The following is a 21799-nucleotide window of genomic DNA, read 5'->3' on the forward strand; positions in this document are numbered from 1 at the left end:
CCTCTCTCTTGCTCCTGCCCACAACACCTCCCTCGCTCTCTCATCCCCTCCCACTCATCCTCGTGGCTCCTTTCTTCTCCTCCTGCCTCCTCTCCGCCTCAGGATTAGGGTGTAACTCTCCGCTGTCGTCTATATACCTGCCTGGCCTACTTCAGTATTTTTGGACACTATGTAGCGCTCACTACGAGCCCCGCCTCAGTGGGAGAGACATGCATTATTAAAGTCTCACTCAGTCATTCTCCACGGTGTTCCCTTGTTCTTCCTTTTGTTTCTGGCTGCCTTTCTGTCCATTGATGAGCACGTGTCTGTGGTTGTGTGTCTGTCACAGAGGCAGATGTCACGCCGCCGTGGCTCCCACGTGTGATACGACATTTCAGAGCTGGAAGATGTGCTTGTGTTTTTATCGTTTTACTCGACTCCTCTCTCATGCCTCACCCCAGCATATCTCTTTCCCCTCAGAAGCACGAGCTGTTGCTGAGAGCCTCAGTCAACTGTCTCAGCTCCCTGCTGGGCTTCCTTCAGAGGAAGAGTCCCCCAACAGGTACCAGACAGAGAGACATGTTTGGGACTGACACTGAGTGTTGGTTAGCTCTGTGTGTGTGTGTGTGTGTGTGTGTGTGTGTGTGTGTGTGTGTGTGTGTGTGTGCAGATGGAGAGAGCGGAGAGATGAAAAATTGTGCGTGTGCAGGTAATGTATGTGTTTGAGAGAGACGAAAATATTATCTGTAAGCCTGACTGCACCCTGTGCGAGTGCATGTGTGAGAGGGAGGAAAGAGTATTTGAACGTGTTAGTGTCTGTGTGTGCGTGTGTGTCTCATATTATCTGCAGCACTGTTGCATGCATGTTTTTTTGTTTTTTTTGTAACATGTTGCCTCATGTCTTGATGTTTTGGCTTTTGGCTAGTTTTAATTATTAGGAATTGCACCAGGAAAAACAGAATTGATGTGAGTTAAGTACTTAAGTCTTTTTTCTCCCTTCTTGGTTTGTCTTCTGCGTGCATGCGTGTGCGTGCGCCATGCTTGTTAGCAAAGTATGTGGTGTGTCAGCCATGGAGTCGATACCTCCTCTCCTGCCTGCTCAGCTCAGGGGAGCGCTGCCTTCTGCACCCAGCCATCCTCAGACTCATCGCAGCTGTGAGAGATTTCACACACACACACGACTCAAATCAAGTATAATTTTTGGGAACGGTTCTGAGCAGTGATAAATATTTTATAATAAATGTATCAAAAGTTAATGAAGGTAATGAAAACATAAAAGTGGTAGAAGTATTTGTATCACATGGGGAATGAAAGTGACTGCGGTACTGTGTCATGCAGGCTGACACACGGAAATTAAAGGAACGTCATTACCATATTTTGTGTTGTGGACTGAGGCTCCTGACACTTCCTTTTCATTTATTATTCAGTGAAATCAGGGGAAATGCTATAGGTCAGCACCCATTGAGCAACCACAAGCAAAATTTCAGACACCATGTAGGGGATTTTGTCTAAAATTGGGGGATTTGAGTGGGTCTCTGCACCTTTCCCACATTTTCAAATCATTACAAAATTGCAGCAGATTACATTGACTTTTACATCACCACATCAAATCACTTCAGAAGGATAACATGTTTACTGTGTCTCTTTGTGTTTCTTCTCTCACTCTCCTCACTCCAATTCTCCTGTGTTTGTTAATGACTGCACCTGTTCACAATTCTGCATTTATATGCACACATCTGTGTGTGTGTGTCTGTGTCCTCTGCAGCTCCTGCAGCACGGCAGCACGGCAGTGCTGTGGGAGCCTGACCTGCTCCAGGTGATGGAGGCGGTGGAGAGGAGGGGGCTGAAGGAGTTCAGCGAGGAAGCAGCGCAGGCCCTCAGGCTGCTCCTCGCACAGGTACACCCGCTCGTAGTGTGCACACACATTAACGCTCAGGCAGGCACAAACACATTAAATGAGTTGAACACACTTTGAGAACACTTTGTTATGTAGATAATGACAGCCCTTGAACATGTATAACTGCGTGCACATTCTTTAAATGAATTAGAAAATAGCTCAAGTTCAAACAAAGTTCAGTATCTCTCAGTTGGTGCAGTGTTTATATTCCTTGAAGAACAGCATGGGCTGCAGAAATTCAAAGACAGCAGGGCAAATGTGGACGAGAAATGTTTGCTTATGAAAATGAAATGCCAGCATTTCACACAGCAGCACTGCAGGAACAAAATTCTCATTTACAACGGTAGCCTCAGCGTGGGACTCATACATTATATAAATGGTTGACTGAGGGCTCTAGTTTAATGTTGCGGTTGCAGGTCACCGATTTGGTTTGAAGGGTGGTGCGGCTCAGGTGAAGCTCCTGGACCCCCAGCCTGTTGTGCGCCTGTTGCGTGGAATTTGCGGTCTTGAGCTGATGCCTCCGTCTCTGCAAACACATGCTGACTAACATGCCTATTTGGCACCTGCTTGGGACAGATCTCACGCGAGCGCTCTGCCCACCCCACACCCTGCTTCCACGGTTGTAATTGTATCATTAAGGGTCTGGCACCCAAACAAAGGAAAGAGATACTGCTATCTCGCAGAGCTTGTCATTGGCATTAACTCATGAACCTCAGCTGTTCGTTGTAAATACCCTTCGGTGTCCAGAATCATCGGTCATGTTGGCACTAATGATATGAATCTGGTCCCAGAAACTAGAGACTGAATTTAAAATCCTCATTTACACCACTATTGACACAGGCACAAATTTCAGTTGTGTCTGGACCAATTACTGCACCCAGTTTTGGGTCCATAGACCTCAATTGCAACTATCAATTACATGTCAGACAGAAGGGCTACTGCTGTGCTCTTGGGACGCCACATACAGGTGGAGAAATACTTGCAGGAGAAAACAGTAGCTTTTATCTCAGACCTCTCTCTCTGGTCTACAATTTCAGCAAATTTCTGAATATAGCAGGGCAAATTTAAAAGATTTACAAGAAGTCGACTCTGCAATAGAAATGATGCAATTGAAGCTTTTGGTATGCTTGACTCTGGGATCTGTGATCATTGATTTATAGTTTGCGTTAGAAATACAAAATTGAATAAATCACATCTCCAAGTAGCTCCTCACGTGGGAGTTTAAGGCGAGGAATGCAGCCCAAGTAACAACCGAGACACACAACCAGATCAACCGGCTGGTTAACGTTTCAGCATGCAGGGACTGAATACTGCAGTTTGAGCTGCTAAGTCGAGATACTGTTTGATTCTGGAAGCCAGTCAAGTCCTACAAGAGTCAGGTCACCTTTTATCTCCAAGTGCTGAAGCTCATGGCTGCAAAGCTTTCAGTCAGAGCAATGTCTGTGCAGCTCTCAGTAGAAATTTGTTGCTGCTGGCCATTTGTCAGAAGATCTCCTGCAAATACAGATTATGTGCATCCAGTCTCTCAGCTCTAATGCACGTAACCCCTACAAGCCATAGAAGTCAGTTTCAGCCTCTAATGTTTGGTGCACGCTTAATTAAAACCGCTCTGTAGCTCCTGTGCATATCCATCACAGCTCACCTTTGATCCTGCAAATGACAGTAACACATTATCAAAAGGGGAGACTGAAATTAGCGTCCCTGTTCCTAAGTCTCGCTTATCCAACACTGAGCACAAGCACACCAAAAGGCAAGTCAAGATGCATTTTGGGATCAGAAAAATATCGTCATGTGTTGGTGACACTTGGGCTAGTGCTTCCACTGTCGTGTAAATAGAGCCCTCGAGGTCTGCACATTCTCAGTGGTGTATTCAGAAATGAGTGTTATGTTCATGTTCATTTGAGCAGCACACAAATAATATGGGCAAAATACCTGAGGCAGTACAGTTTATTGGGGAGCTTCACAGGCACATAGTCATTTTTAGTTTCCACCTTCAACAGTGCAATTTTTTTCTGTTAATACAGAAATATTGAATTTAGGAATGTGTTGCACTCTGCCAACAGTGCAAACAAAAGAGACGTTGGTGAGAAATGTGTAAATGAATTATTTTGTTCCACCAATCACGACAATTGAGCAGAATAACACACTGTGATTTCAGCTCCGCTCAGCTGATCACAGCGTTTTGGTGGCACAAGCTTGTTACATGGTTAGCATCACTCATAGAATCACACAGACTATCCCCAGAGGAAATGTGGAGTTTTATGAACTGGCTTCAAACGCATGCGCTCTCTGTGAACGTCTTGTTTTGACACGGGTAGAACACGAGGAACTGCGTCCTTGTCGATACCCTTGTTAGCTTTCCGACAAACACGTAAAGCCCATCTCGATTTGCTTCAAGATGTTGTAAAAGACAGAAGGAACAGCAGCCACATCAGGCTGCTTATCTTGAATTTGCCAACGCATATGAGACTAGAGACACATTCAGTATTCTGAAAGTAGAATCAGGACAGTGACAGAATGATGGCTCACACAGCCGCTCCCAGTGCAGTGTGCGCCAGGGAACTGTGAATGCATGCACACATGTCTTGCCTGTGTGCGTGTGTGCGTGCATACGGTGTATGAATCTGAGTGTTTCTGGAGACATCGAGGCAGTTTAAGGGAGGCAGGGTTCAATGTGACAGACACACTCCTCTTAAGAGTCTCAAGACAGTACGAGTTTTGTCTCCTGTCATCCCGTCTGCTCCAATCTGTCACACTCATTGAACTTCACGAATTTCCTTGGTTTTGTTGATCTGCCTGTGGACTCAAGTGAAATCTGACTTTGTGAGGAAATTCTCTCTCATTTGTCAGTGATCTGCTATCATGTCACTGTCTTGCTTCCTCCCCATGAGTCCTGACATAACCATAAACTGAGTGTGTGTGGACGTCTATTACTTATGTTGTGGGGACATAAATCTGTTTAAACGTCACATTGTGGGGACTTGCCTTCCTTATGGGGACAAAAAGCAAGTCCCCCTAGCATTAGATTTTAGGCTGGAGACTTGGTTTAAGGTTCAGGTTAAGCAAGCAGTGGTTATGGTTAGAGTAAGTCAGGAAATGACTGTCATGTCCTTTGAGGTGATGGAAACACGACTGTGTGTGTGTGTGTGTGTGTGTGAGTGTGTGTGTATGCATGTGTGTGTGAGGGCACATATGCACATTCTGTGAGCGCACATGTATCCTTTGCCTTTGAACCCTTGGCCCACGGTTATTTCCAGCCTTCCAGTCACACTTGCTTGTGTGCGTGTTTACGTCTTTATGATCCAGCTGCAGCTCGCACTGCACACTAGGCTAGCTTGTCAGATCAGAGCTCGCCTTAGAGGAGAGTCCCTTTTCATAATTTCCACTGCTTGCAGACTTCTCACAACCCCACCCACATTCTTACCCACGTTACCCATCCCATCACTCTCTGTCTCTTTCATTCCTGTGTTTGCGCTTCACTTGCTGGCCTTTTCTGTTTCTCCTCTGCTCCTTGATTCCTCTTGCCTTCTCTTTTGTTCCTACAAATGGTTCTCACCCCACACATTCCACTTCATTCACCTCAGTATCCCCTTTTGCTCTTTTCAATTACTGAACAGTGTCGGAACAAGTTTTTTTTCTGCCTTTTCCTTCAGCCGCCTGTCCCTCAAAATCCCATTCTCTAGAGTCTTTTGATGGGAACTGTCGCCAAATAAAAACAACTTCAACTTGTTGTGCATGAAGATCGAGCAATTCCTCTCTCTGGAAATGTCTTTAAGTTCCATATTTTTTTATTTCTACCGACCGCATGCATTCAGTTGTACAAGTCAGATTTTGAACACATCTGTTGGTGCAGCCTTGCTGCTCTTATCAGTGGCTGAAGCTGAATACTCTGATCTTCACAACTCTGAAGCATTGAAGTAGACATTATCAATGCTGTCTGAATCCGCTGTGTTCAGTTCTAATCCCTAGTGTACCTGCGCAGTCAGGTGATCCACACCAGTCCAGACAAAGAGGTACAAGAAGTCTCAATTTAGCGCCTACTGAAATGATTATGGTGTTCATGAAGAGGATGACAATAATTTGGTGTCAATTTAAGGGAGCTTGGTGCTTTGAAAACAGTCCTCATGCTGCTGCGGCTCACAGTGACATTCTGTAGATATAGTTATAATTCTGTGTTGGTGTCAAGGGTTTCACAATAATTCTGTTGCCATTTTCAGCATTCCTGATGCACAGCACCTTAATGTGTTTTCAGACCTTTCTGATTATTCAGTTTACCAGTGTGTGCAAAGCTCGACAGCAACTTGAACGCCACTCAGAGCTCAGCGCTGCAGACAGGATGTGGAGATCAGAGCGACTGGTGTGATTAAGTAACTGTGGATTCACTCACGTACTCTGGGGTGACCTTTAGTCAGGGAGCTGATCAGTGGCAGCTCTGTGTTGGTATTTGGCAGTTCCTCATGAACAAGCTTGAACAGTAATGCTTGTTTTCAACGGCCTCATCTCTGCTGGCGTAAAAGTTTCTTGTGATTGTGGATCGTTTTCCACCACATTTTCATTCTCTTGTTGCTGCACGCGGCGAGTGCTCCTTGTTCCTTATTGCCTTAAGTGTACTGTTAATTCTACGGTGTAGCTCTATTTGCTGCCTCACACATTTTGTCTGCTGCACGGCTGAAATTAATTGTTTTTTGGGGGCGGTGGAAGAGGTTCCTGTCTTGCTGACTTATTTAGCACTCTGCAAATCCCACATGTGACAGCGGGCCCACGTATTTTTGTTTTTTAAGTGGTTTGAAATATATCAAAAAACAAGCTTCTTTACCCTGACTCAGACATTTGACTTTTCCGCCCCTGCTTTAGGTTTTATCTTCTCATCTCTCTCCTCACCGCCTGTTAACCTTCAACTCCTGTATTGGCATTATGTCTATGATCATCATTTCCTCATTATGCTGCCTCTCTTTCCAGCTCTGTCACTCCTCTCCCTTTTTAATTCAACAAAATCAAATCCTGGCTCCTCTTTCGTTCACTCAGATCCAGAGCAGCGTCCTGCAGCCACCACCCACGGAGGAGCACAGGCAGAGAGTGAGGAGTATGATGGAGTCCCTCGGCCTGCAGGCGCCAGCCCAGAGCTGCAGCCCGAGTCTGCCCGGCAACGTCATGTATCCCTAACCTGAAGTGAAACACACTCTCTAATGCAGAAAACACACACACAGACTGATATGCTGTGTATATTATGCAGGCGGGTGAACTCTCACCTTCATGCAAACGACAGCTGCAGAAACCTCAAACATGCTTCTGCAAGTGTTGTACAAGCTACACACACTCTCAGCACACCATCAGTGATACCCGTATTGCACTTCAAATGTCAGCAAAGTATCTCCATTGATTTTTTTTTCTGGCAATTTATTCAATTTATTGAACGTCTGTTGTGCTTTTCACTTAATCTCCTTGAAAGCATGTTGTACAAAACAGGGGCGTTCTGGTATTTCAGTCAGAGTCCGTGCTTAAGAGCTCTGTATGTTTGTCGTGCTGATTGACGCACTCGCTCTCTCTCACATGCACGCGCGCGCACACACACACACACACACACACACACACTCACTCATTGTTCCATTCACCCACCCACACACACATCCTCAGTCTATGTCTGTTCAGTTTGATCTTAGCTTTATTGGCCACTGTTATATAAAAACAGTGTTGTCATATCACATTGATAGTAAATAAATAGACCCATCAACACATGTCAACTGTAACTGAAGCAGCAGCTTGACGCAAAAAGTGTTTTATGCAGAGTAAACAGAATAACTAAAGTGTAGTTTCTGCTATGATTGTTCACTTTCACATATACACTCACTCTCTCGCACACACACACACCTGCTTTCTCAACTTTCTTCATTGCTCCTTAACTGTTGCCTTCAGGCGCATTGGAGATGTGTCCATCTGTCTGTCTGACTTTGCAGTGAAAGCAAACTGTTACGGCTGATGTTATTGCGCCATCATCGGCTCTTTGTTTCATTGTTTGTTCATTGTCACATTTCTTTAATTCCTACGTACCTGGTGTGCTTTCCGCCTCGCTCTTAAAGCACCACTTGCAGAGTCTCTATTACAGGAACACCTAAGGGACAGACATAGAACCTCACTTTTGCATCGATAAGTTGAATTTTACAACTGTGGAGTGACTCAGTAAAGGTGAAACATAACAATATTGGCATAGTCTGGTCTTTTTCGTGGATTCTGTGAGGGGGCTCATTTCAAGCAAATTAAAACTACTGTTCAATTAAAATACTCTTTCTTTTTCTGGAAATCTTGTGGGTCCCAAGGGTTGTGAGCAAAGGTGTCAAGGACACGTTTGCCTTAATAGGAGTACAAATAACTGTGATTCACGCGGCACATGAAAATGAAAGCAGTTGACCTGGTCAGACCACAATTATCTTCATGCCACAGCTCAGCATCAGCACCTTCACAAAGCTGTCAGTTTGTGTGAGCGTGGCACCCCACAGGCCGCCGGGGTGTTTGACAGTGACTGCGAGCTGGTCGTGGCCTCGATGCCGAGGGGAGCGGCTGTTGGTGATGTGCTTTGGAGGTGTCAGCGATAAGTGTGCGGGAAATCTTTGATTGACTTTTTCTCTGGATGATCTTTGTAACGTCCGCTGACGATGTCTGGATTAGGTTTAAGGTATTCCAGTAAATGATATGTTCATTTCTCAGGTGTTGACACAGTCAGATGGGACACGTGGTATTCTCTTGTTTATTTAATTTAAGACAAAGACAAAATAAATAGGCACACTTTAATCTTCATGTCTGTAAACCTGAAAGCTTTAAAACTAATCTTCAAACAGCCACAGCACACACTGAATTAGATTTCTGGAGTAGAAGATTATATAATGAGAATGTATGTGTGTGTGTGTGTGTGTGTGTGTGTGTGTGTGTGTGTGTGTGTGTGTGTGTGTGTGTGTGTGTGTGTGTGTGTGCGCGCGCGCGCGCGCGCGCGCAGTTGAAGTTTTACAGTTTGTTCGCTTGTTTGTTTTTATGTGGCTGGCAAAACGTCAGCATCGAAGCATCTGAGCAGACACATGAGATAAACGGGACGCACCCCACGCGCTGGTGGTGTCTCTCTTTAAACCCTCCGTGCGGAAACAACATCCTCCTCCGTGTTAAACGCCCGCTGGCTGTCATTCGTCCAAGGCGAGCCAGCCGGTGCGATCGTGGCGCTGGCGGAGTGGAGCAGCGAGAGCCGCATGTAAATGAACACCTCCACCTTCGTGTTGCTGTCACCTGAGGATCCGACGGGGCACGCGGACCGTCCCGTCTTCCCCTCATCGACGAGCTGACCTTAAACGTGTCGTGTGGAGATAAAGAGGTTAAACTGCACTACTTTGGAGCAAACGCTGTCCGCTAATCGCTGCCGTGTGGCGCCGCCGTTTCTCGCTGCAACACGGTGAGTGATCTGCGAGTTTAGTGGCCGCGATGCTCAGCGCTCCATCGGCTGGATCTCCGGTGCTTGCCGCCAGCTGATGGATCCGGCGGGGCTCACAGCTGCGATGACAGGCGGAATCGATGTGTCGAGGAGCGACTTTGAGTACTTGGTTAATTCTCAAAAGCGCACCCCTTGAGGAAATCGTATATAAATAAATGTGATCTATCAATGCGGAGTTGTTGCACATCACCAGTAGATGATGTATGGTCTTACATCACAGCTTGTAATAAACGCGTAATTATCAGAAAATTAAGCGGATTCTCTCGTTATTGACCGTCGCGCGGCTGAGGGGAACGCGGGTCAGGTAGGGGACATGCAATCAATTAAAGAATCTGTAATTGATGGTCGTCATGACAGTCTTTATCCAGACTCTGCCATCATCATCACCATTACGCATGTCCGTGGCTGTGCCTCTGCATGACTGATGACCGAGGCAGAGCCTCACAGATGCAAGCAGAGGGTGTCAGTCCTTGAACCTCAAACCTCCCACAGCAGGCTGGCAGCCTGAGGGGAATCTGGATCCACTCCTGCTGCACATCCAGCTGTCTGATAGCTTCCTGCTTGTTCATCCAGGAGTCGCTTTCGCCTCAAGGGTCAGTTTTGCCTCTTAAAATGAATGTGAGAGTCGGTCCGTTGGCAGCGTGGACTACCTCTTCACTGTTGATTGAAGATTATTTTCAGGATTTTTTCCTTCCCCTGCAGGATAAGAGAAATTGCAGACGGGCTTTGCGTTGCATCGTAGAATATCAGATGCATGTTTTCACATCTCGGGGAATTGAAACGTGGAGCAGAGCTATCTTCATGGGTCTGTAGTGTGATTAGATGTGGTAGCCTTCTGACAAAGCTGGAACCTGGATCTCCTACACAGGAAATCAAACTTCAGCCTCTCAGCCGTGGCAGATTGTTGTTGGCAGAGAGGAGAATCTCCTCCGGCCAACAGATTTACGTGGGTCTACACAGCTTCAGCAAGAACTGCTCTGCCCTCTGACCTCCCCACAGCAAACACACCTCAGTGCCACATTGACAAAACCAGATCTGAAGCAGGCCCTCCCACCTCGGATGCTGAACACCAGTTGGACGGGAAAACCATCCCGTCCGGGATTCAGCAGGGGAGGATGTGAAAGGGCACCTCGCAGAGCAGCTGTCTTGTATTGATGGTCCTACAGTATGTGCTCTGGGCTGATGTGTGCGCAGTACATGCTGATGTACACATCATGGGGGAAGGAGGGATGACCTCCTCGCTGCTGCTGAAATCACCCAGGTGGACTCTAATTTGGTCAGTCCATAGCCAAGTGTAACCTGATCTCAAAATGTGTGCTTTATGGGTCGATTTTCCTCCAGTTTTCTAAAATGATCATCCTATGTAATTAGGCTTGCCTGCTCATAGTTAATGGATGCATTTAGACTCTCATTCCTGTGCTGCACATGCCACATTAGAGATGATTGATCCACTCTTAATGCCCTTCTTAAAGTCTCAGCACTTTGTCTTATTGCACAGAAACGTTAACAGCCGCTGGATGTATGTGTTGACTGCATCAAATTGTGCCGGTGGCGATAACCTTTTTGCTCATAAATATCTGTCAGAGCTACATGGCTGACTGCTTGGAAGCACACAGGAACATCAAATAACCCAACGAGCCGCTGCCACGGGGGAGACAAGGCCCCCTTTCCGTGGCTGTTATCTAGAAATATTGAGGCTTTTCGACCAGCACTTAAGGATATTTAGTGTAACATTTCCCAGAAAGCTGGGAAGCTACCCAAAAGATGCACACATTGGCCTTAATCGACAATTGTCTTCACTCAGCTGTCTTCAGGAACACTTGTTTCTGCTGACTCCGGAAGAAAAAAGTTGCCTTCCAGTTTTATTTTTAAATAAGAGACTCCGGACTCCAGAGACCACCACTTAAAGCCAAAGTAGCAGCGAGGAAAGGGAGTTTGTCAGCTCTGTCTCTCAGGCGTTCGTCTTGCATCGGCAGATCTGGCATAATATCTTGAGATCAGAGTCTTTGGACGGTCTTGCTGATGCCAGGATGTGTTGTAACAGCAGAGCTGTTGTAAAGCAGGAGGAAGATTGCTGTTGGTCCGTTCTCTCAGCGCTCTGAAGAGGGATGTGCATGTCTGCGAGCGTATGCTTTCCCTCTCTGATATGAGTGAGATCTTTAAGGAGGCTCATTCAGCCTAAATTAACATTCACAACCTGAGACGTTCGCTCACTTCCTAGTCCTTCAGACTCAAGAAATCGGCAGCCGGGCTTGTAAAGATTAATTCTGTCAGTGCAAAATCAAGTCCCCGGCGCTCATTATCCTCCTGCACAGTCTCATACCCCTCCTCTATCTTGCACTTGCTCTCCTCTCTGTGCATCTTTCAGTTTTCCCGCTGTGTCTCAGCAAAGTTAGATGAAATATTCACCAGGAAAGCTGTTGTTTCCCGCAGGGTCTCGCCTTCGCAGTCAACCCCCACCCTCCTGTGAAAGCCTCAGTGCCCCTCTGCTCATCTCTTGCCTCCCTGTCCTCCTCCTGCTTCTCACCACTCTCCCTGCACCCCCATCCGAGCCCCACACCCCTCTGCATCCCTCTGGTAGTATCAGTGATGGAGCCCTTGCTAAATTATGCATGATTTATGTCTTGTAGCTTTTCATCAACATTGTCTTCTCCCTCCCTGCAGTTACTTCTGCTAATGTTTTCTTAAAAATTTGGCTTTCATCAAATTTTCATTCAATGAGGCCCTATTTTTAGCTGTTGTATTAATCTTCTTACTTTCACCCCCCCACCCCACGCCTTTCCAAATGTGTAGAAAGCCTCAGAGGGAATGGAAGTTGCAACTGGATGAAAATGTTGAAGAAGCCTGCAGCTTTGGATAGAGAGACCAGGGGGAGAGGGGGAGCCGGAGCAAGGGGAGCTTCTGGTTCCGCGATTGTGAAAGTTCCTCTGGGGATTATAAGTGCCAGACATCAGATGTGTCTGTTTAAAAGGAACACAAGCAGCCGCTCTTCAAATGCCGGCTACCGTCGAGTGTTACGTATTGACCACTTATTCCCAACATGTCTCTTTATTTCACATGCTCTGAAAAAACACCACCGCAGAGAGCGAGCAGCTTTGGAAGAAGAAGGAAGGTGGCTTCATGAATAAGAAAACTATTTCAGTGAAAGCTCACTGTTTTCAGATGAAAGCCAAATGCCTGTATCAAAAGAAGCTGTGTTCAGCATGACACTCATAGTCAGAGAATGTTTTCAGGAGATGTGCAGTCTTCCTTCTGTAGCCTTAAATAAATTGAAATCACACAACTCTGTGCCAATAGTTTGATGTCTCCTGGCTTGTCGTCTGTGTGTTCAGGAGAAGCCTCTCTGCCGACCCCTGCTGACCATGTGGAGCGTGTGTGCGGTGGTCCTGGCGCTCGCCACCGCTGCCCTCAGCTCGGCAGACTCGGACACGCACAGACCGAGACATGACTCCAACCTGGAGATCTGTATCCTCCTGCCATGTGCGCGCAGAACCGCTGCCAAATGCGCAGGCTCGGTTGTGAACCCGTGCATGCTCATGAATAAGTGTCTGTGCCTTTTGAATGTGGCGTTGTTGTGTCCATGTGGAGAGTGTGTCTCCTCCTGACCTCCTCTTATCAGACAAGCGGCTGTTTGAGACCAAGAGGAAAGATCAACTGAACGCGCTCAAGAATCTGGTGGAGCTGAACGACATCAATCAGCAGTACAAGATCATAGACATCATGCTCAAAGGACTCTTCAAGGTACGGTGTGTGTCTGTGTGTGTATGCACTTGCATAGTCCCATCGTGCTGTCACATAGTCTGTGGGCAGCAGCAATATCAAGCACAGACAAGGCCACTGTAATTGAAAACAAAAAACACGAAGAGCAACAGTTGTTTCTAAGAGCTCAACCCGCTTCTTTCGGCAGATTGAAGGATGAGAAGGTTCACAGGCCAGAGGAGAATAAAAAAGTTTCAAATCGAACGATTACATTCATCCACGTGTTTCCACGCATTCAGACTCGGCTGCTCGGAGTGCCATTCACTCAGGCTGAGCTGGGAGCTTGGCTTTACAGTTTCCCAGAGGATGGTTATCTATGCATCTGCGTGCCTCTCAAGGACAACTAGCATAGTCAACCTTCAGCGGCTAAAATACACTGTCAGCATTTCTGTGTGTGCGAGAGAGAGACAGAGTGTTTCAAAGTGCTTATATCTCTACCAAATGCAATCCCCACAGATGCTGCGCTGACTCTAATCTCAGTCGCCGTCTTTCTGCGCTCACTTTGTCTGTATTTTAGCCACAATTTAACAAAGCATGAAAAAGACATGGACAGCGCGTGTGTGTGTTTATCTAAACCACTCATGTCTGTAAAACCTGATTCTTCTGACTGCCCATTGCTTGTCCTAATGCAGTCCACTCACAGAGAAGTCATGTTTTGCAGATCTGCTGCATCCCCAGATCTCAGCGGTGTGTCAAATATCACCATAGGAATACATTTTCTTTTAGTCTTACCTTTACTTTTCACCTGCGTTACCACAGCAACTTTAATCCACAGTCCACCGTCTGAAGTCAATAAACCTGGGTGCTATTTTTCTCATCCTTGAGGTGTTGGAGGACTCAAGGCAAATCCTGGTCGCAGCCAACATGCAGCCTGATGACCCTTTCCCAATGGATGATAAGATCAAAGAAGGTGTGAATCCCTTTTGCACCTCTTTCTCTTCTTATATAAGCCTTTTCATTTAGCAGCATCTTTCATGTGTCTTTCATACCGATTCCTGTCCACCACCTCTTGCTAGTTTGTCTCGCCACCCGCTTCTAAAAACTCCACCTGTGAGTCTTTCTTCCTCTCGTCCTTATGCTCTTTCGGTGCCAGCAGCCACTAATGATATCAGCTTTCTCTTTAATGTCCGTGTGTTTTGTCAGCACAAATGTATCATTAAAACTGTCCTCCTCTGTCGTCTAATGAACCAATCTGTTTCTCTTTTCCTCCATAAATCTCTGCAGCTTATTCCCACGTGGTGGAGAACACAGCATTTTTTGGCGACGTGGCTTTGCGTTTCCCCCGTATTGTCCACCACTACTACGACCGGAACTCTGACTGGGGAGGTCTGCTCCGCTGGGGGCTGAATTTCTGTAACCAGACAGGGGTTTTCACAGGAGGAGCCCACCAACACGTCCTCACACTTGTAAGAGACAACCGCCTGTCCTAACTCGCATCACCTGTCGATAACCGTATTGTCACATTTGTGAGATCATGTTTTCGTCAGTGTATAATTAACAGAAAATAAGAATTAATTGTGTTTTCATCAGCTTAGAATGAGCTCTTTACATCTACAGAGGGAGCAGGCCCTCTTTCATGGAGTCCACCTTGTTGCTGCGCCATGTTTCTACAGTAGCCCAGAATGGACAAATCAAATCCTGGCTCCAGACATGGCCATTTGTGTTTGTGGCCACTGTAGAGGAGGGTGAGGCGAGGGGTGTTCACCTCATTGCTAGGTGGCACTAAATGAAGGAAACGCCTTGAAAATGTGAAAAATAGTAATTTGATCTGCTTGTGCCTGTGTGAAAGGTTTCCATGTGTTAAGCACTGATGATTGATTCAGTAGGTATAGTGGTACGTATGATGCTGCATCAATTCTCCGCTGAATGAAATCACTTGAACTGAATAATGGTCAGATTAAACACTTATAACCGTGCCTTGAAGTCATTATGCAGAATTCAAAAGAAGTGCACGGTGAAATAAATCCTTCTCTCTGCAGGAAAGTAAAGTGAGAACATGGAAAAGAGCAGTAAAACAGTTCAGCGCATTTTGGATTACAGTGGCGTAAATGTGTCAGCCGAATAGACACGACTGAATCGTCACAGTTCAGGTCATACGGTTGATATGGAGATTTGAGCGCAGCCTGCTGTCATGTCAGTGTGCGGCGCATCCTCCGTGTCAGCTGATGCTCCGCTGTCATCACTGCAAAATGTGTCGTTTGCCATCAGATTTGTCCGTGTTGCATTGTGACCTTTGTAACTTAAAGAGCAAAGCAGATCAAATGGTATTCCCTGTTTAATGTGTGCTTTAATGAACTAAACTCTTGCAGGATTAATCTGTGACCTCAGCAATGTGCCAAGAGGATTATATAGTGGATTAATTCTGAGACTTGAAGCAGCAGCAGCGGTTAGCGCCCTGAAAGTGCCCTCACCTGCACCTCAGTGACCCCACTCTTCCTCTATCCTATAGCGTCTAAAGCTGCAACTAGAAAATCAGATATAATACTCAGAAAATAATGTTGATTCTGCCTACAGCTGCTTGCCAAAAACTGCCTCTTCTCTGTAGAGTAAGTGGTCTCATTTTCGTTCCATATCTCCTGTGAAGAAATGATAACGTGCACCCTCTCCCTCTTTTCTTGTCTTTATTGTCTGTCTGTTGCGCTCGTCTCTCAGATGTCCCAGGAGCTGGGAATAACAGAGAAAGCTCCAGACTTTACAAACCCGTACCGCACAGAGAGAGACGATGTGAGTAAGACGCATGCATGTTGGTCCACAATAGCCTTTCGTAATGACTTCTCCATCACCTAATAACATTCTGGTGGCCCCCAAGTTGCCACTTAGCTACTTGTACTCACCTGATAACTACCCTCTAACACCCTGGGGACCCTTGAATTACACCTCCACAGCCTGTAGCACAAACAGATCTTGTCTTTATCGCACTGTTTTCAGAAAGAAATCCCTAAAATAGCTCTATCTCTCGCATAGCAATCCGTCTCTCTCTCGCCCCGTCTTATCTGCTTCAGGTGCTCCACACCGCCGAGGCTTTCCAGAAGATCCTGAGGGAGGAGGAGAAGAGGAGGAGGAAAGAAGAGAAGAGGAAAGAAATCAGGAAAGGCCCTCGCATCTCCCGCTCCCGCACCGAGCTATAGCGCCGCACATCAGTGCTTGTGGAGAGCAGAGACCAAGAGGACGGAGCGTACGCACAGTCCACAAGGGGTGGCTTGACTTGTCGACTCCGATGAGAGTGAAGTACAAAAAGCCAGGTGCTCTGTTGAAAACAAGAGGAAACCTCAAAGTGACACAAATAAAAGATAAGTGGAAGTGGAGGTTGGATCGCTGCGCATCCGCAGTGATTTATAATTGGAAAATCTAGCGTTGTACGAGAGGTAAAAGACGTCTCCAGAATAGGAGCTGATAAGGGAAACTCATTTTTGATAACTTGAGGATTAAATAACTGTACTTTGGAATATAATTAATTTTAGTACAATGAATTTGCTTCAAACCTTTGCTAAACCCTACTGTATTGTGTCCGGTCTAGATTTAATGTGTCCAAAACCCATGTGCTTCAAATACGTGTGGTTGCCAAATATAAATTTGACCTCGCCTCATTAAATTCAGCCTGTTCCTGAGTAGGTTAATGTAGGTAGGTTGATGATGGGATAGTTTTATTTTTGTTATATATTTTTTTCCCTTGAACTGAGATGTGTTCTAGAGCTTTCCAGAGGGATGTTTGTGAATAGGGAGATTTCTGTTCTTATTGCTGCTCAAACTTTAAAGGACATGTCATTTGTTTTGTTTGGCCTAAGGACAGTTTACGGTATATATTCATTTTGTATGTCTTTTTGAATAATTCCTATTTTATTACCATCTGAGGGGGGTCATCTGGGAACTTTCCTTTTACTTATTTAGCAACCTCTTGGAAACCATCACTCTTTTTACACCAGTCTCTGTTGTTGTTTCCCTTGAATGACCTTTAGTTAATAAGAATTCTATCTGCCAACCAGAAATACAGTAAATTACCCTTCATCCTGCAGTCCTGCACCTGTTTCTGTGTCATTATTCTGTTTTGTTTTGGTTTTTTTTTTGTCTTAGTGGTTTTCTTTTTATCTTTGCTGGAAATTGACATATTTTAATGGTTTAGATCCATGGAATTGAGATTGATGTAATTTTGAAATAGTATCACGACTGTTATAAAACTATATGTATATTCAGAGAAAGAATATCATTGCTGCAGAATGAACAAGCCATTTTGTTATCAAATTTAATGAAATAAAGTGACTCTCATATGTACAAAAAAATTCATTTTCCCCACAGTGTGTTTGCGTGCGTGTGTGTGAACGCGCGCGAGCCGCACGCCTTGTTGTGCAGAGCAGCCGACAGAGGGCGCGCGGCCACCAGACTTTACACAAAGTCCAATGTTTTTGTTTGTGCTGAAGAGACTTTGAGCTCGACCCAACATGTAGCTTTTAGCTACATTCAGAAGATGAAAACGAAAGCTTGAACGCAGAGAAGAAACGACCTCTTTCACGAAGACTGAAAGATGTCTCATAACGTGGACTCAGGTAAAGTCGTTTCTTCATGTCGTGATAGTTGCTAATTTCAGCATAAATTAGCAACTTGCTAAAGATAGCTTGCTAATGCGCAGTTAGTTAGCTGTAGCTGTTGGCAGACAATGTTTGCTCAAATTTGCTAGCTAATAAGCAGGAGTTACATTTGGGATTAAAACTTGATCTCCACATTTGATATCTGCTCTTTACTTTCGTGTTGGTCATTATTGGGTTGGATTTGAGTTGGCAGCATCAAGTTGTCTAGTGGGTAATGCTAGCTTTTCCCTCAGCTCACCCACAGAGCAACGTTATGTAACGGTAGCTAACCTTTTCAGCTGTGATGTTTTGTTTCTGTCCACAATATTCCGGACAAACACTCGGCTTTTCTACTCCTCTATTCTTCATTAGCAACAATCAGTGAAGACAATAGAAGTCTTGATTGCTGTCTATAAATAAATGAGTGATGCCATGGTTTATGTTACACTATGTGTTTGCAGTGAAATGATCAATGCGAAATGTCAGTATTCTCTGAAAGTTTTCATTTTGTGGTGTTTCCATCAGGGGATGAGGTAGAGAAGAGGGAGCCTGTCCACATGGAGGGTGAGAAAGAGGGAGACGAATCTGAAACCAGATGGAGTGAGGAACTCAGGCTGGTCCTCATTGGAAAAACTGGGTCTGGCAAGAGTGCGTCTGGAAACACCATCTTGGGTCGAAGGCAGTTTGTGTCACAGATCAGTGCCAGCTCTGTCACCGAGATTTGCCAGCTTGGGAGCACTGAGCTTGCTGAGGAAGAGGATGCTGAGGAGGATGGCCAGACTGTCACACAGAGCAGGATGAGGAGAGTCACGGTGGTTGACATGCCAGGGTTTGGGGACACTCGTCTCAGTATGGAGCAGATTCATGCAGAGATAGCCAAATGTGTGTCTCTCTCTGCCCCTGGGCCACATGCTTTTCTCCTGGCGGTGCCAATAGGGCGATACACAGACAATGAAAACCAGGCTGCCTGCGAGTTGACAAAGATATTTGGGGAGGATGCTGTCCGTCACCACACGGTGGTTCTTTTTACCAGGGGTGATGACCTGGAGGGCACAGCAATTGAAGAGTACCTGGGGGAGACTGCCCCTGCTGGGCTCAAGGCTTTGATTGACAGGTGTGGGGGCAGGTACCATGTACTCAACAACAAAGACCCCAGTAACTCAGCACAGGTTAAACAACTCTTAATGAAGGTAGAGAAGATGGTGAGGCAGACTAACAAAGGGTTTTATACCAATGCAATGTTTTTAGAAGCAGAGGCTGCCATCAGGGAGGAGCAGAAAAGGATGTTGATGGAGCGAGGGCAAGCAGAGGGGGAAGAGCAAGGGGGAAACAATGGCAGAATGGAAGAACAGGCTCAACTTGCAAAACGAAGGAAGTGTGACTTGGAGTGCGACAGAGCAGAGAGCACTGATAGAGGATCACAAGGGGTCAGGAGGAGGGAATTGGAGAGAGGTAGTGAAAAGGATTTTAGGGTGGAGAGATGGACGGAGGAGAGCACAGGCAGCACATTCAGCCTCCTGAGGGACAGAGTTGAACAATGTAGGGACCAGTTCAGAGGCAGGCGCAGAGGCTGCAGCAGGGCCGTGAGCAGGCGGCAGTCTCTCAGTTCATCCTTGATTTGCATGAGGAGGAAGGCAGCGCTCTCTGATAAGGTGCTGGAGAGAGTTAAGATCCTGGTGGCTGCTGGAGCCACAGGCATGGCTGTGGGGGCAGTGTTTGGGGCAGCTGCTCCTTTAGCAGCTGCAGCTGGGGCATCTCTTGTGGGGAACTCAGTTGGCTTTGCTGCAGGTCAGTTTGCTGGGATGTCTGTAGCGGGAGGCACAAGTGTTGGGAAGGCTGTGGGGGCCATAGTGGCTGCAGCATCTGGGAAAACTGCAGTGGCCCTGGGGGCAGCTACAGGTGGAGTTTTGGGTGGTTCTGTTGGAGCCCTTGCTGGTGCTGAGGCTGCCAGTCCAGGGGAGGGTGCTCTGGATGCCCTTGGGCAAGTTAGCATCATAGGGGCCTCCGCTGTGGGGGTGGCAGCAGGTGTGGGAGGCACCATGGGAGCTGGTGCTGCTTTAGGTGCAGCTCTGGAGGGAGCAGCTTTCAGCACAACAGCTCTGAGTGGGACTGAAAGTGCATCAGCAGGGGCAGCAGGTGTAGCCTCAGCAGCAGGGCAGCATGCAGTGGCTGCTGTGGGAAGTGCAGCTGCAAGTCCTGGGGCTCCCCAGTGTGCTGCAGCAGGAGCAGCCGTAGCTCAGGAGATGGCTGCGAATGTCTCAGTGGCTGCTGGCTCTCCTTGTGCTGTGTATGGGTTGACTGGGCCCAGTGTGGCCAGCAGGGTGTCAGACCCCTGGGGCACTGTGGCGGCAACAACACGGATCTTGAATGCAGTGGCTGAGATAGGCAAGGCTGCAGCAGGTATTGCTCTGGCTGGTGGTCTAGTAGTGAAGGTGGTAAAGGAAAAAGTCAGATGTGGCACAGGAACAACAGAAGCCAATTACTCAGAGAAGAAGTCTTATGAGATCCACTGGAACAAGTAAATACAGCTTTAAGATCATGACCAATGAGATCATATTCATATTTTCCGTAGCCTCCTGAAGAAGCACTGAATTCCACAGTAGCATCCTTCAGTGAGACATAACTGATATTAGCCTGGAAATGCAAACCACCAAATATGTGCAGCTAGAAGCCAGAACAATGTTATAATCAAACAATATCAATATGAACAAGTAATCACAAATTGCAATAGATAAATGAAAGCAGAAATTGAAACTGCAAATGTTGATTGGAACTGTTTGAGGCTGGTGAATTAGTTCAGCGATATTTGCAATCGTATGCAGGATGACTAATAAAAGAGAGCAGGTACACACTCTTATTATACCTTTGTTTTTCAAAGACATTTTGATCTAAATCAGTTTTTATGAGGTTGTGACTCATCCTGCAGCTGGTTGGAAGCAGACATAGTATCTTCATACACATCTTATTAAAATAGAGCCTTTATATGAATACATTTGTTTTTCTTAAGCCCTTTCTAAAGAAGGATCACAGCACTTAACGGTGACAAAGAAATGCGCTTCAGTGTTTGCTGGGTTGATTGAGATTAATGTAGTTAATCTTATTTATATGTGTGAAAATGAACAAAACGAGTGAAGTATTTAAAAAGTACTTCAAAATTGAAAGTGTTTTTTTACAGACATATGACAGAGGGTTGTTGCATAGCAATGTTTCACATCCCTTTTTACATCCTCTAACACTGTTTTGAGGTTATGAACTGTATTAACACTGGTTTTGGCCAACCAGTACCACCTGTTTTCAATTGCTGTAAATGTATCAAGAGTTCCATTAATATGTTAAGTTTATTGCTGTGAAATAAACCAAAAAAAAAGACAGTATTCTTTCATGACTAATATGTTGGCCTCATTTCTTGTCTTCTCTTGTTATCTTTTCTGCCAGTGCCTGGACTGTGCCATTTCATTTTATTCAAAAAAATTAGCACATGCACATTTTCTGAAATACAGTTTTACATGCTGGAGTATATTTTGTAAGACCTTAATCATGTACACATATGCCATTAATAATTAAACTTCTATCTCATTTTATGTGTATTATTGTATTAAAACTTGAGTATATTAAAAAGCACATACATAAAACATGATTTTCTATGGAGTATTTTTATGGCGCTGTCGCTGCTTTTTCACAAAGGACCTGATAATCTTTATGTATTCTATCTGCACGCATGAAAGTCTTGAAAATCATTAATTCCTCCAGTGCACAGAAGGAAGTGAAATTCACAAAACATTTCATCTGCAACAAGGGACACATACTTATCACAATGTCAGAGGTATTACATAATAACAGGAACATGCATATCATTGGAATAAATATGTCGGCAGTACTTAACAGATTTTATTTCTATATACCTTTATTTTTAACCATTCTTCCTGAGGTGCCGATTGGCCGAAAGAGGTTCCCTGTTCTTCATGAAGGTAGGGGGCGCGGTTTATTCAAATCACACATAAGCTTCTGATGGTTGACGTACTATCAGACCACGGTAAATACGAACTTGTCATTGGACGATGATGACTGGTCTCATGACAACAACAGCGAGGTTTGAGCCAATCAAAGCCCGCTTTGTGCCACAGACTCTGT

The 21799-nt window shown here is 45.6% G+C and overlaps 3 protein-coding genes across 3 annotated transcripts in view; all 3 read left to right on the top strand.

Moving 5' to 3' along the window:
• LOC139343163 (meiosis inhibitor protein 1) overlaps nt 1-7853 on the top strand; it is a 52247-nt gene extending 44394 nt beyond the window's left edge. Inside the window, exons 29-33 of the mRNA XM_070980649.1 lie at nt 460-541; nt 1028-1134; nt 1745-1876; nt 6902-7029; nt 7790-7853. Of these exons, the coding sequence (XP_070836750.1) occupies nt 460-541; nt 1028-1134; nt 1745-1876; nt 6902-7029; nt 7790-7853 (513 nt within the window). The remainder of the gene's footprint in view (nt 1-459; nt 542-1027; nt 1135-1744; nt 1877-6901; nt 7030-7789) is intronic.
• Nucleotides 7854-8881: 1028 nt separating this feature from the next.
• Nucleotides 8882-17391, top strand: ccdc134 (coiled-coil domain containing 134). Its single transcript, XM_070980438.1, has 7 exons — nt 8882-9308; nt 12680-12812; nt 12967-13088; nt 13932-14016; nt 14331-14512; nt 15759-15830; nt 16109-17391. Exons 2-7 carry the CDS (start codon nt 12710-12712, stop codon nt 16232-16234), a joined length of 690 nt encoding a protein of 229 aa, XP_070836539.1. The 5' UTR covers nt 8882-9308; nt 12680-12709; the 3' UTR covers nt 16235-17391.
• Nucleotides 17392-17491: 100 nt separating this feature from the next.
• LOC139343034 (uncharacterized) lies at nt 17492-21255 on the top strand. The gene is made up of 2 exons (XM_070980420.1): nt 17492-17647; nt 18194-21255. Exons 1-2 carry the CDS (start codon nt 17626-17628, stop codon nt 20188-20190), a joined length of 2019 nt encoding a protein of 672 aa, XP_070836521.1. The 5' UTR covers nt 17492-17625; the 3' UTR covers nt 20191-21255.
• Nucleotides 21256-21799: the final 544 nt, after the last annotated feature.

This window comes from Chaetodon trifascialis, chromosome 15 (genome assembly GCF_039877785.1).
Source record: "Chaetodon trifascialis isolate fChaTrf1 chromosome 15, fChaTrf1.hap1, whole genome shotgun sequence".
In the NCBI taxonomy this organism is placed as follows: domain Eukaryota; kingdom Metazoa; phylum Chordata; class Actinopteri; order Chaetodontiformes; family Chaetodontidae; genus Chaetodon; species Chaetodon trifascialis.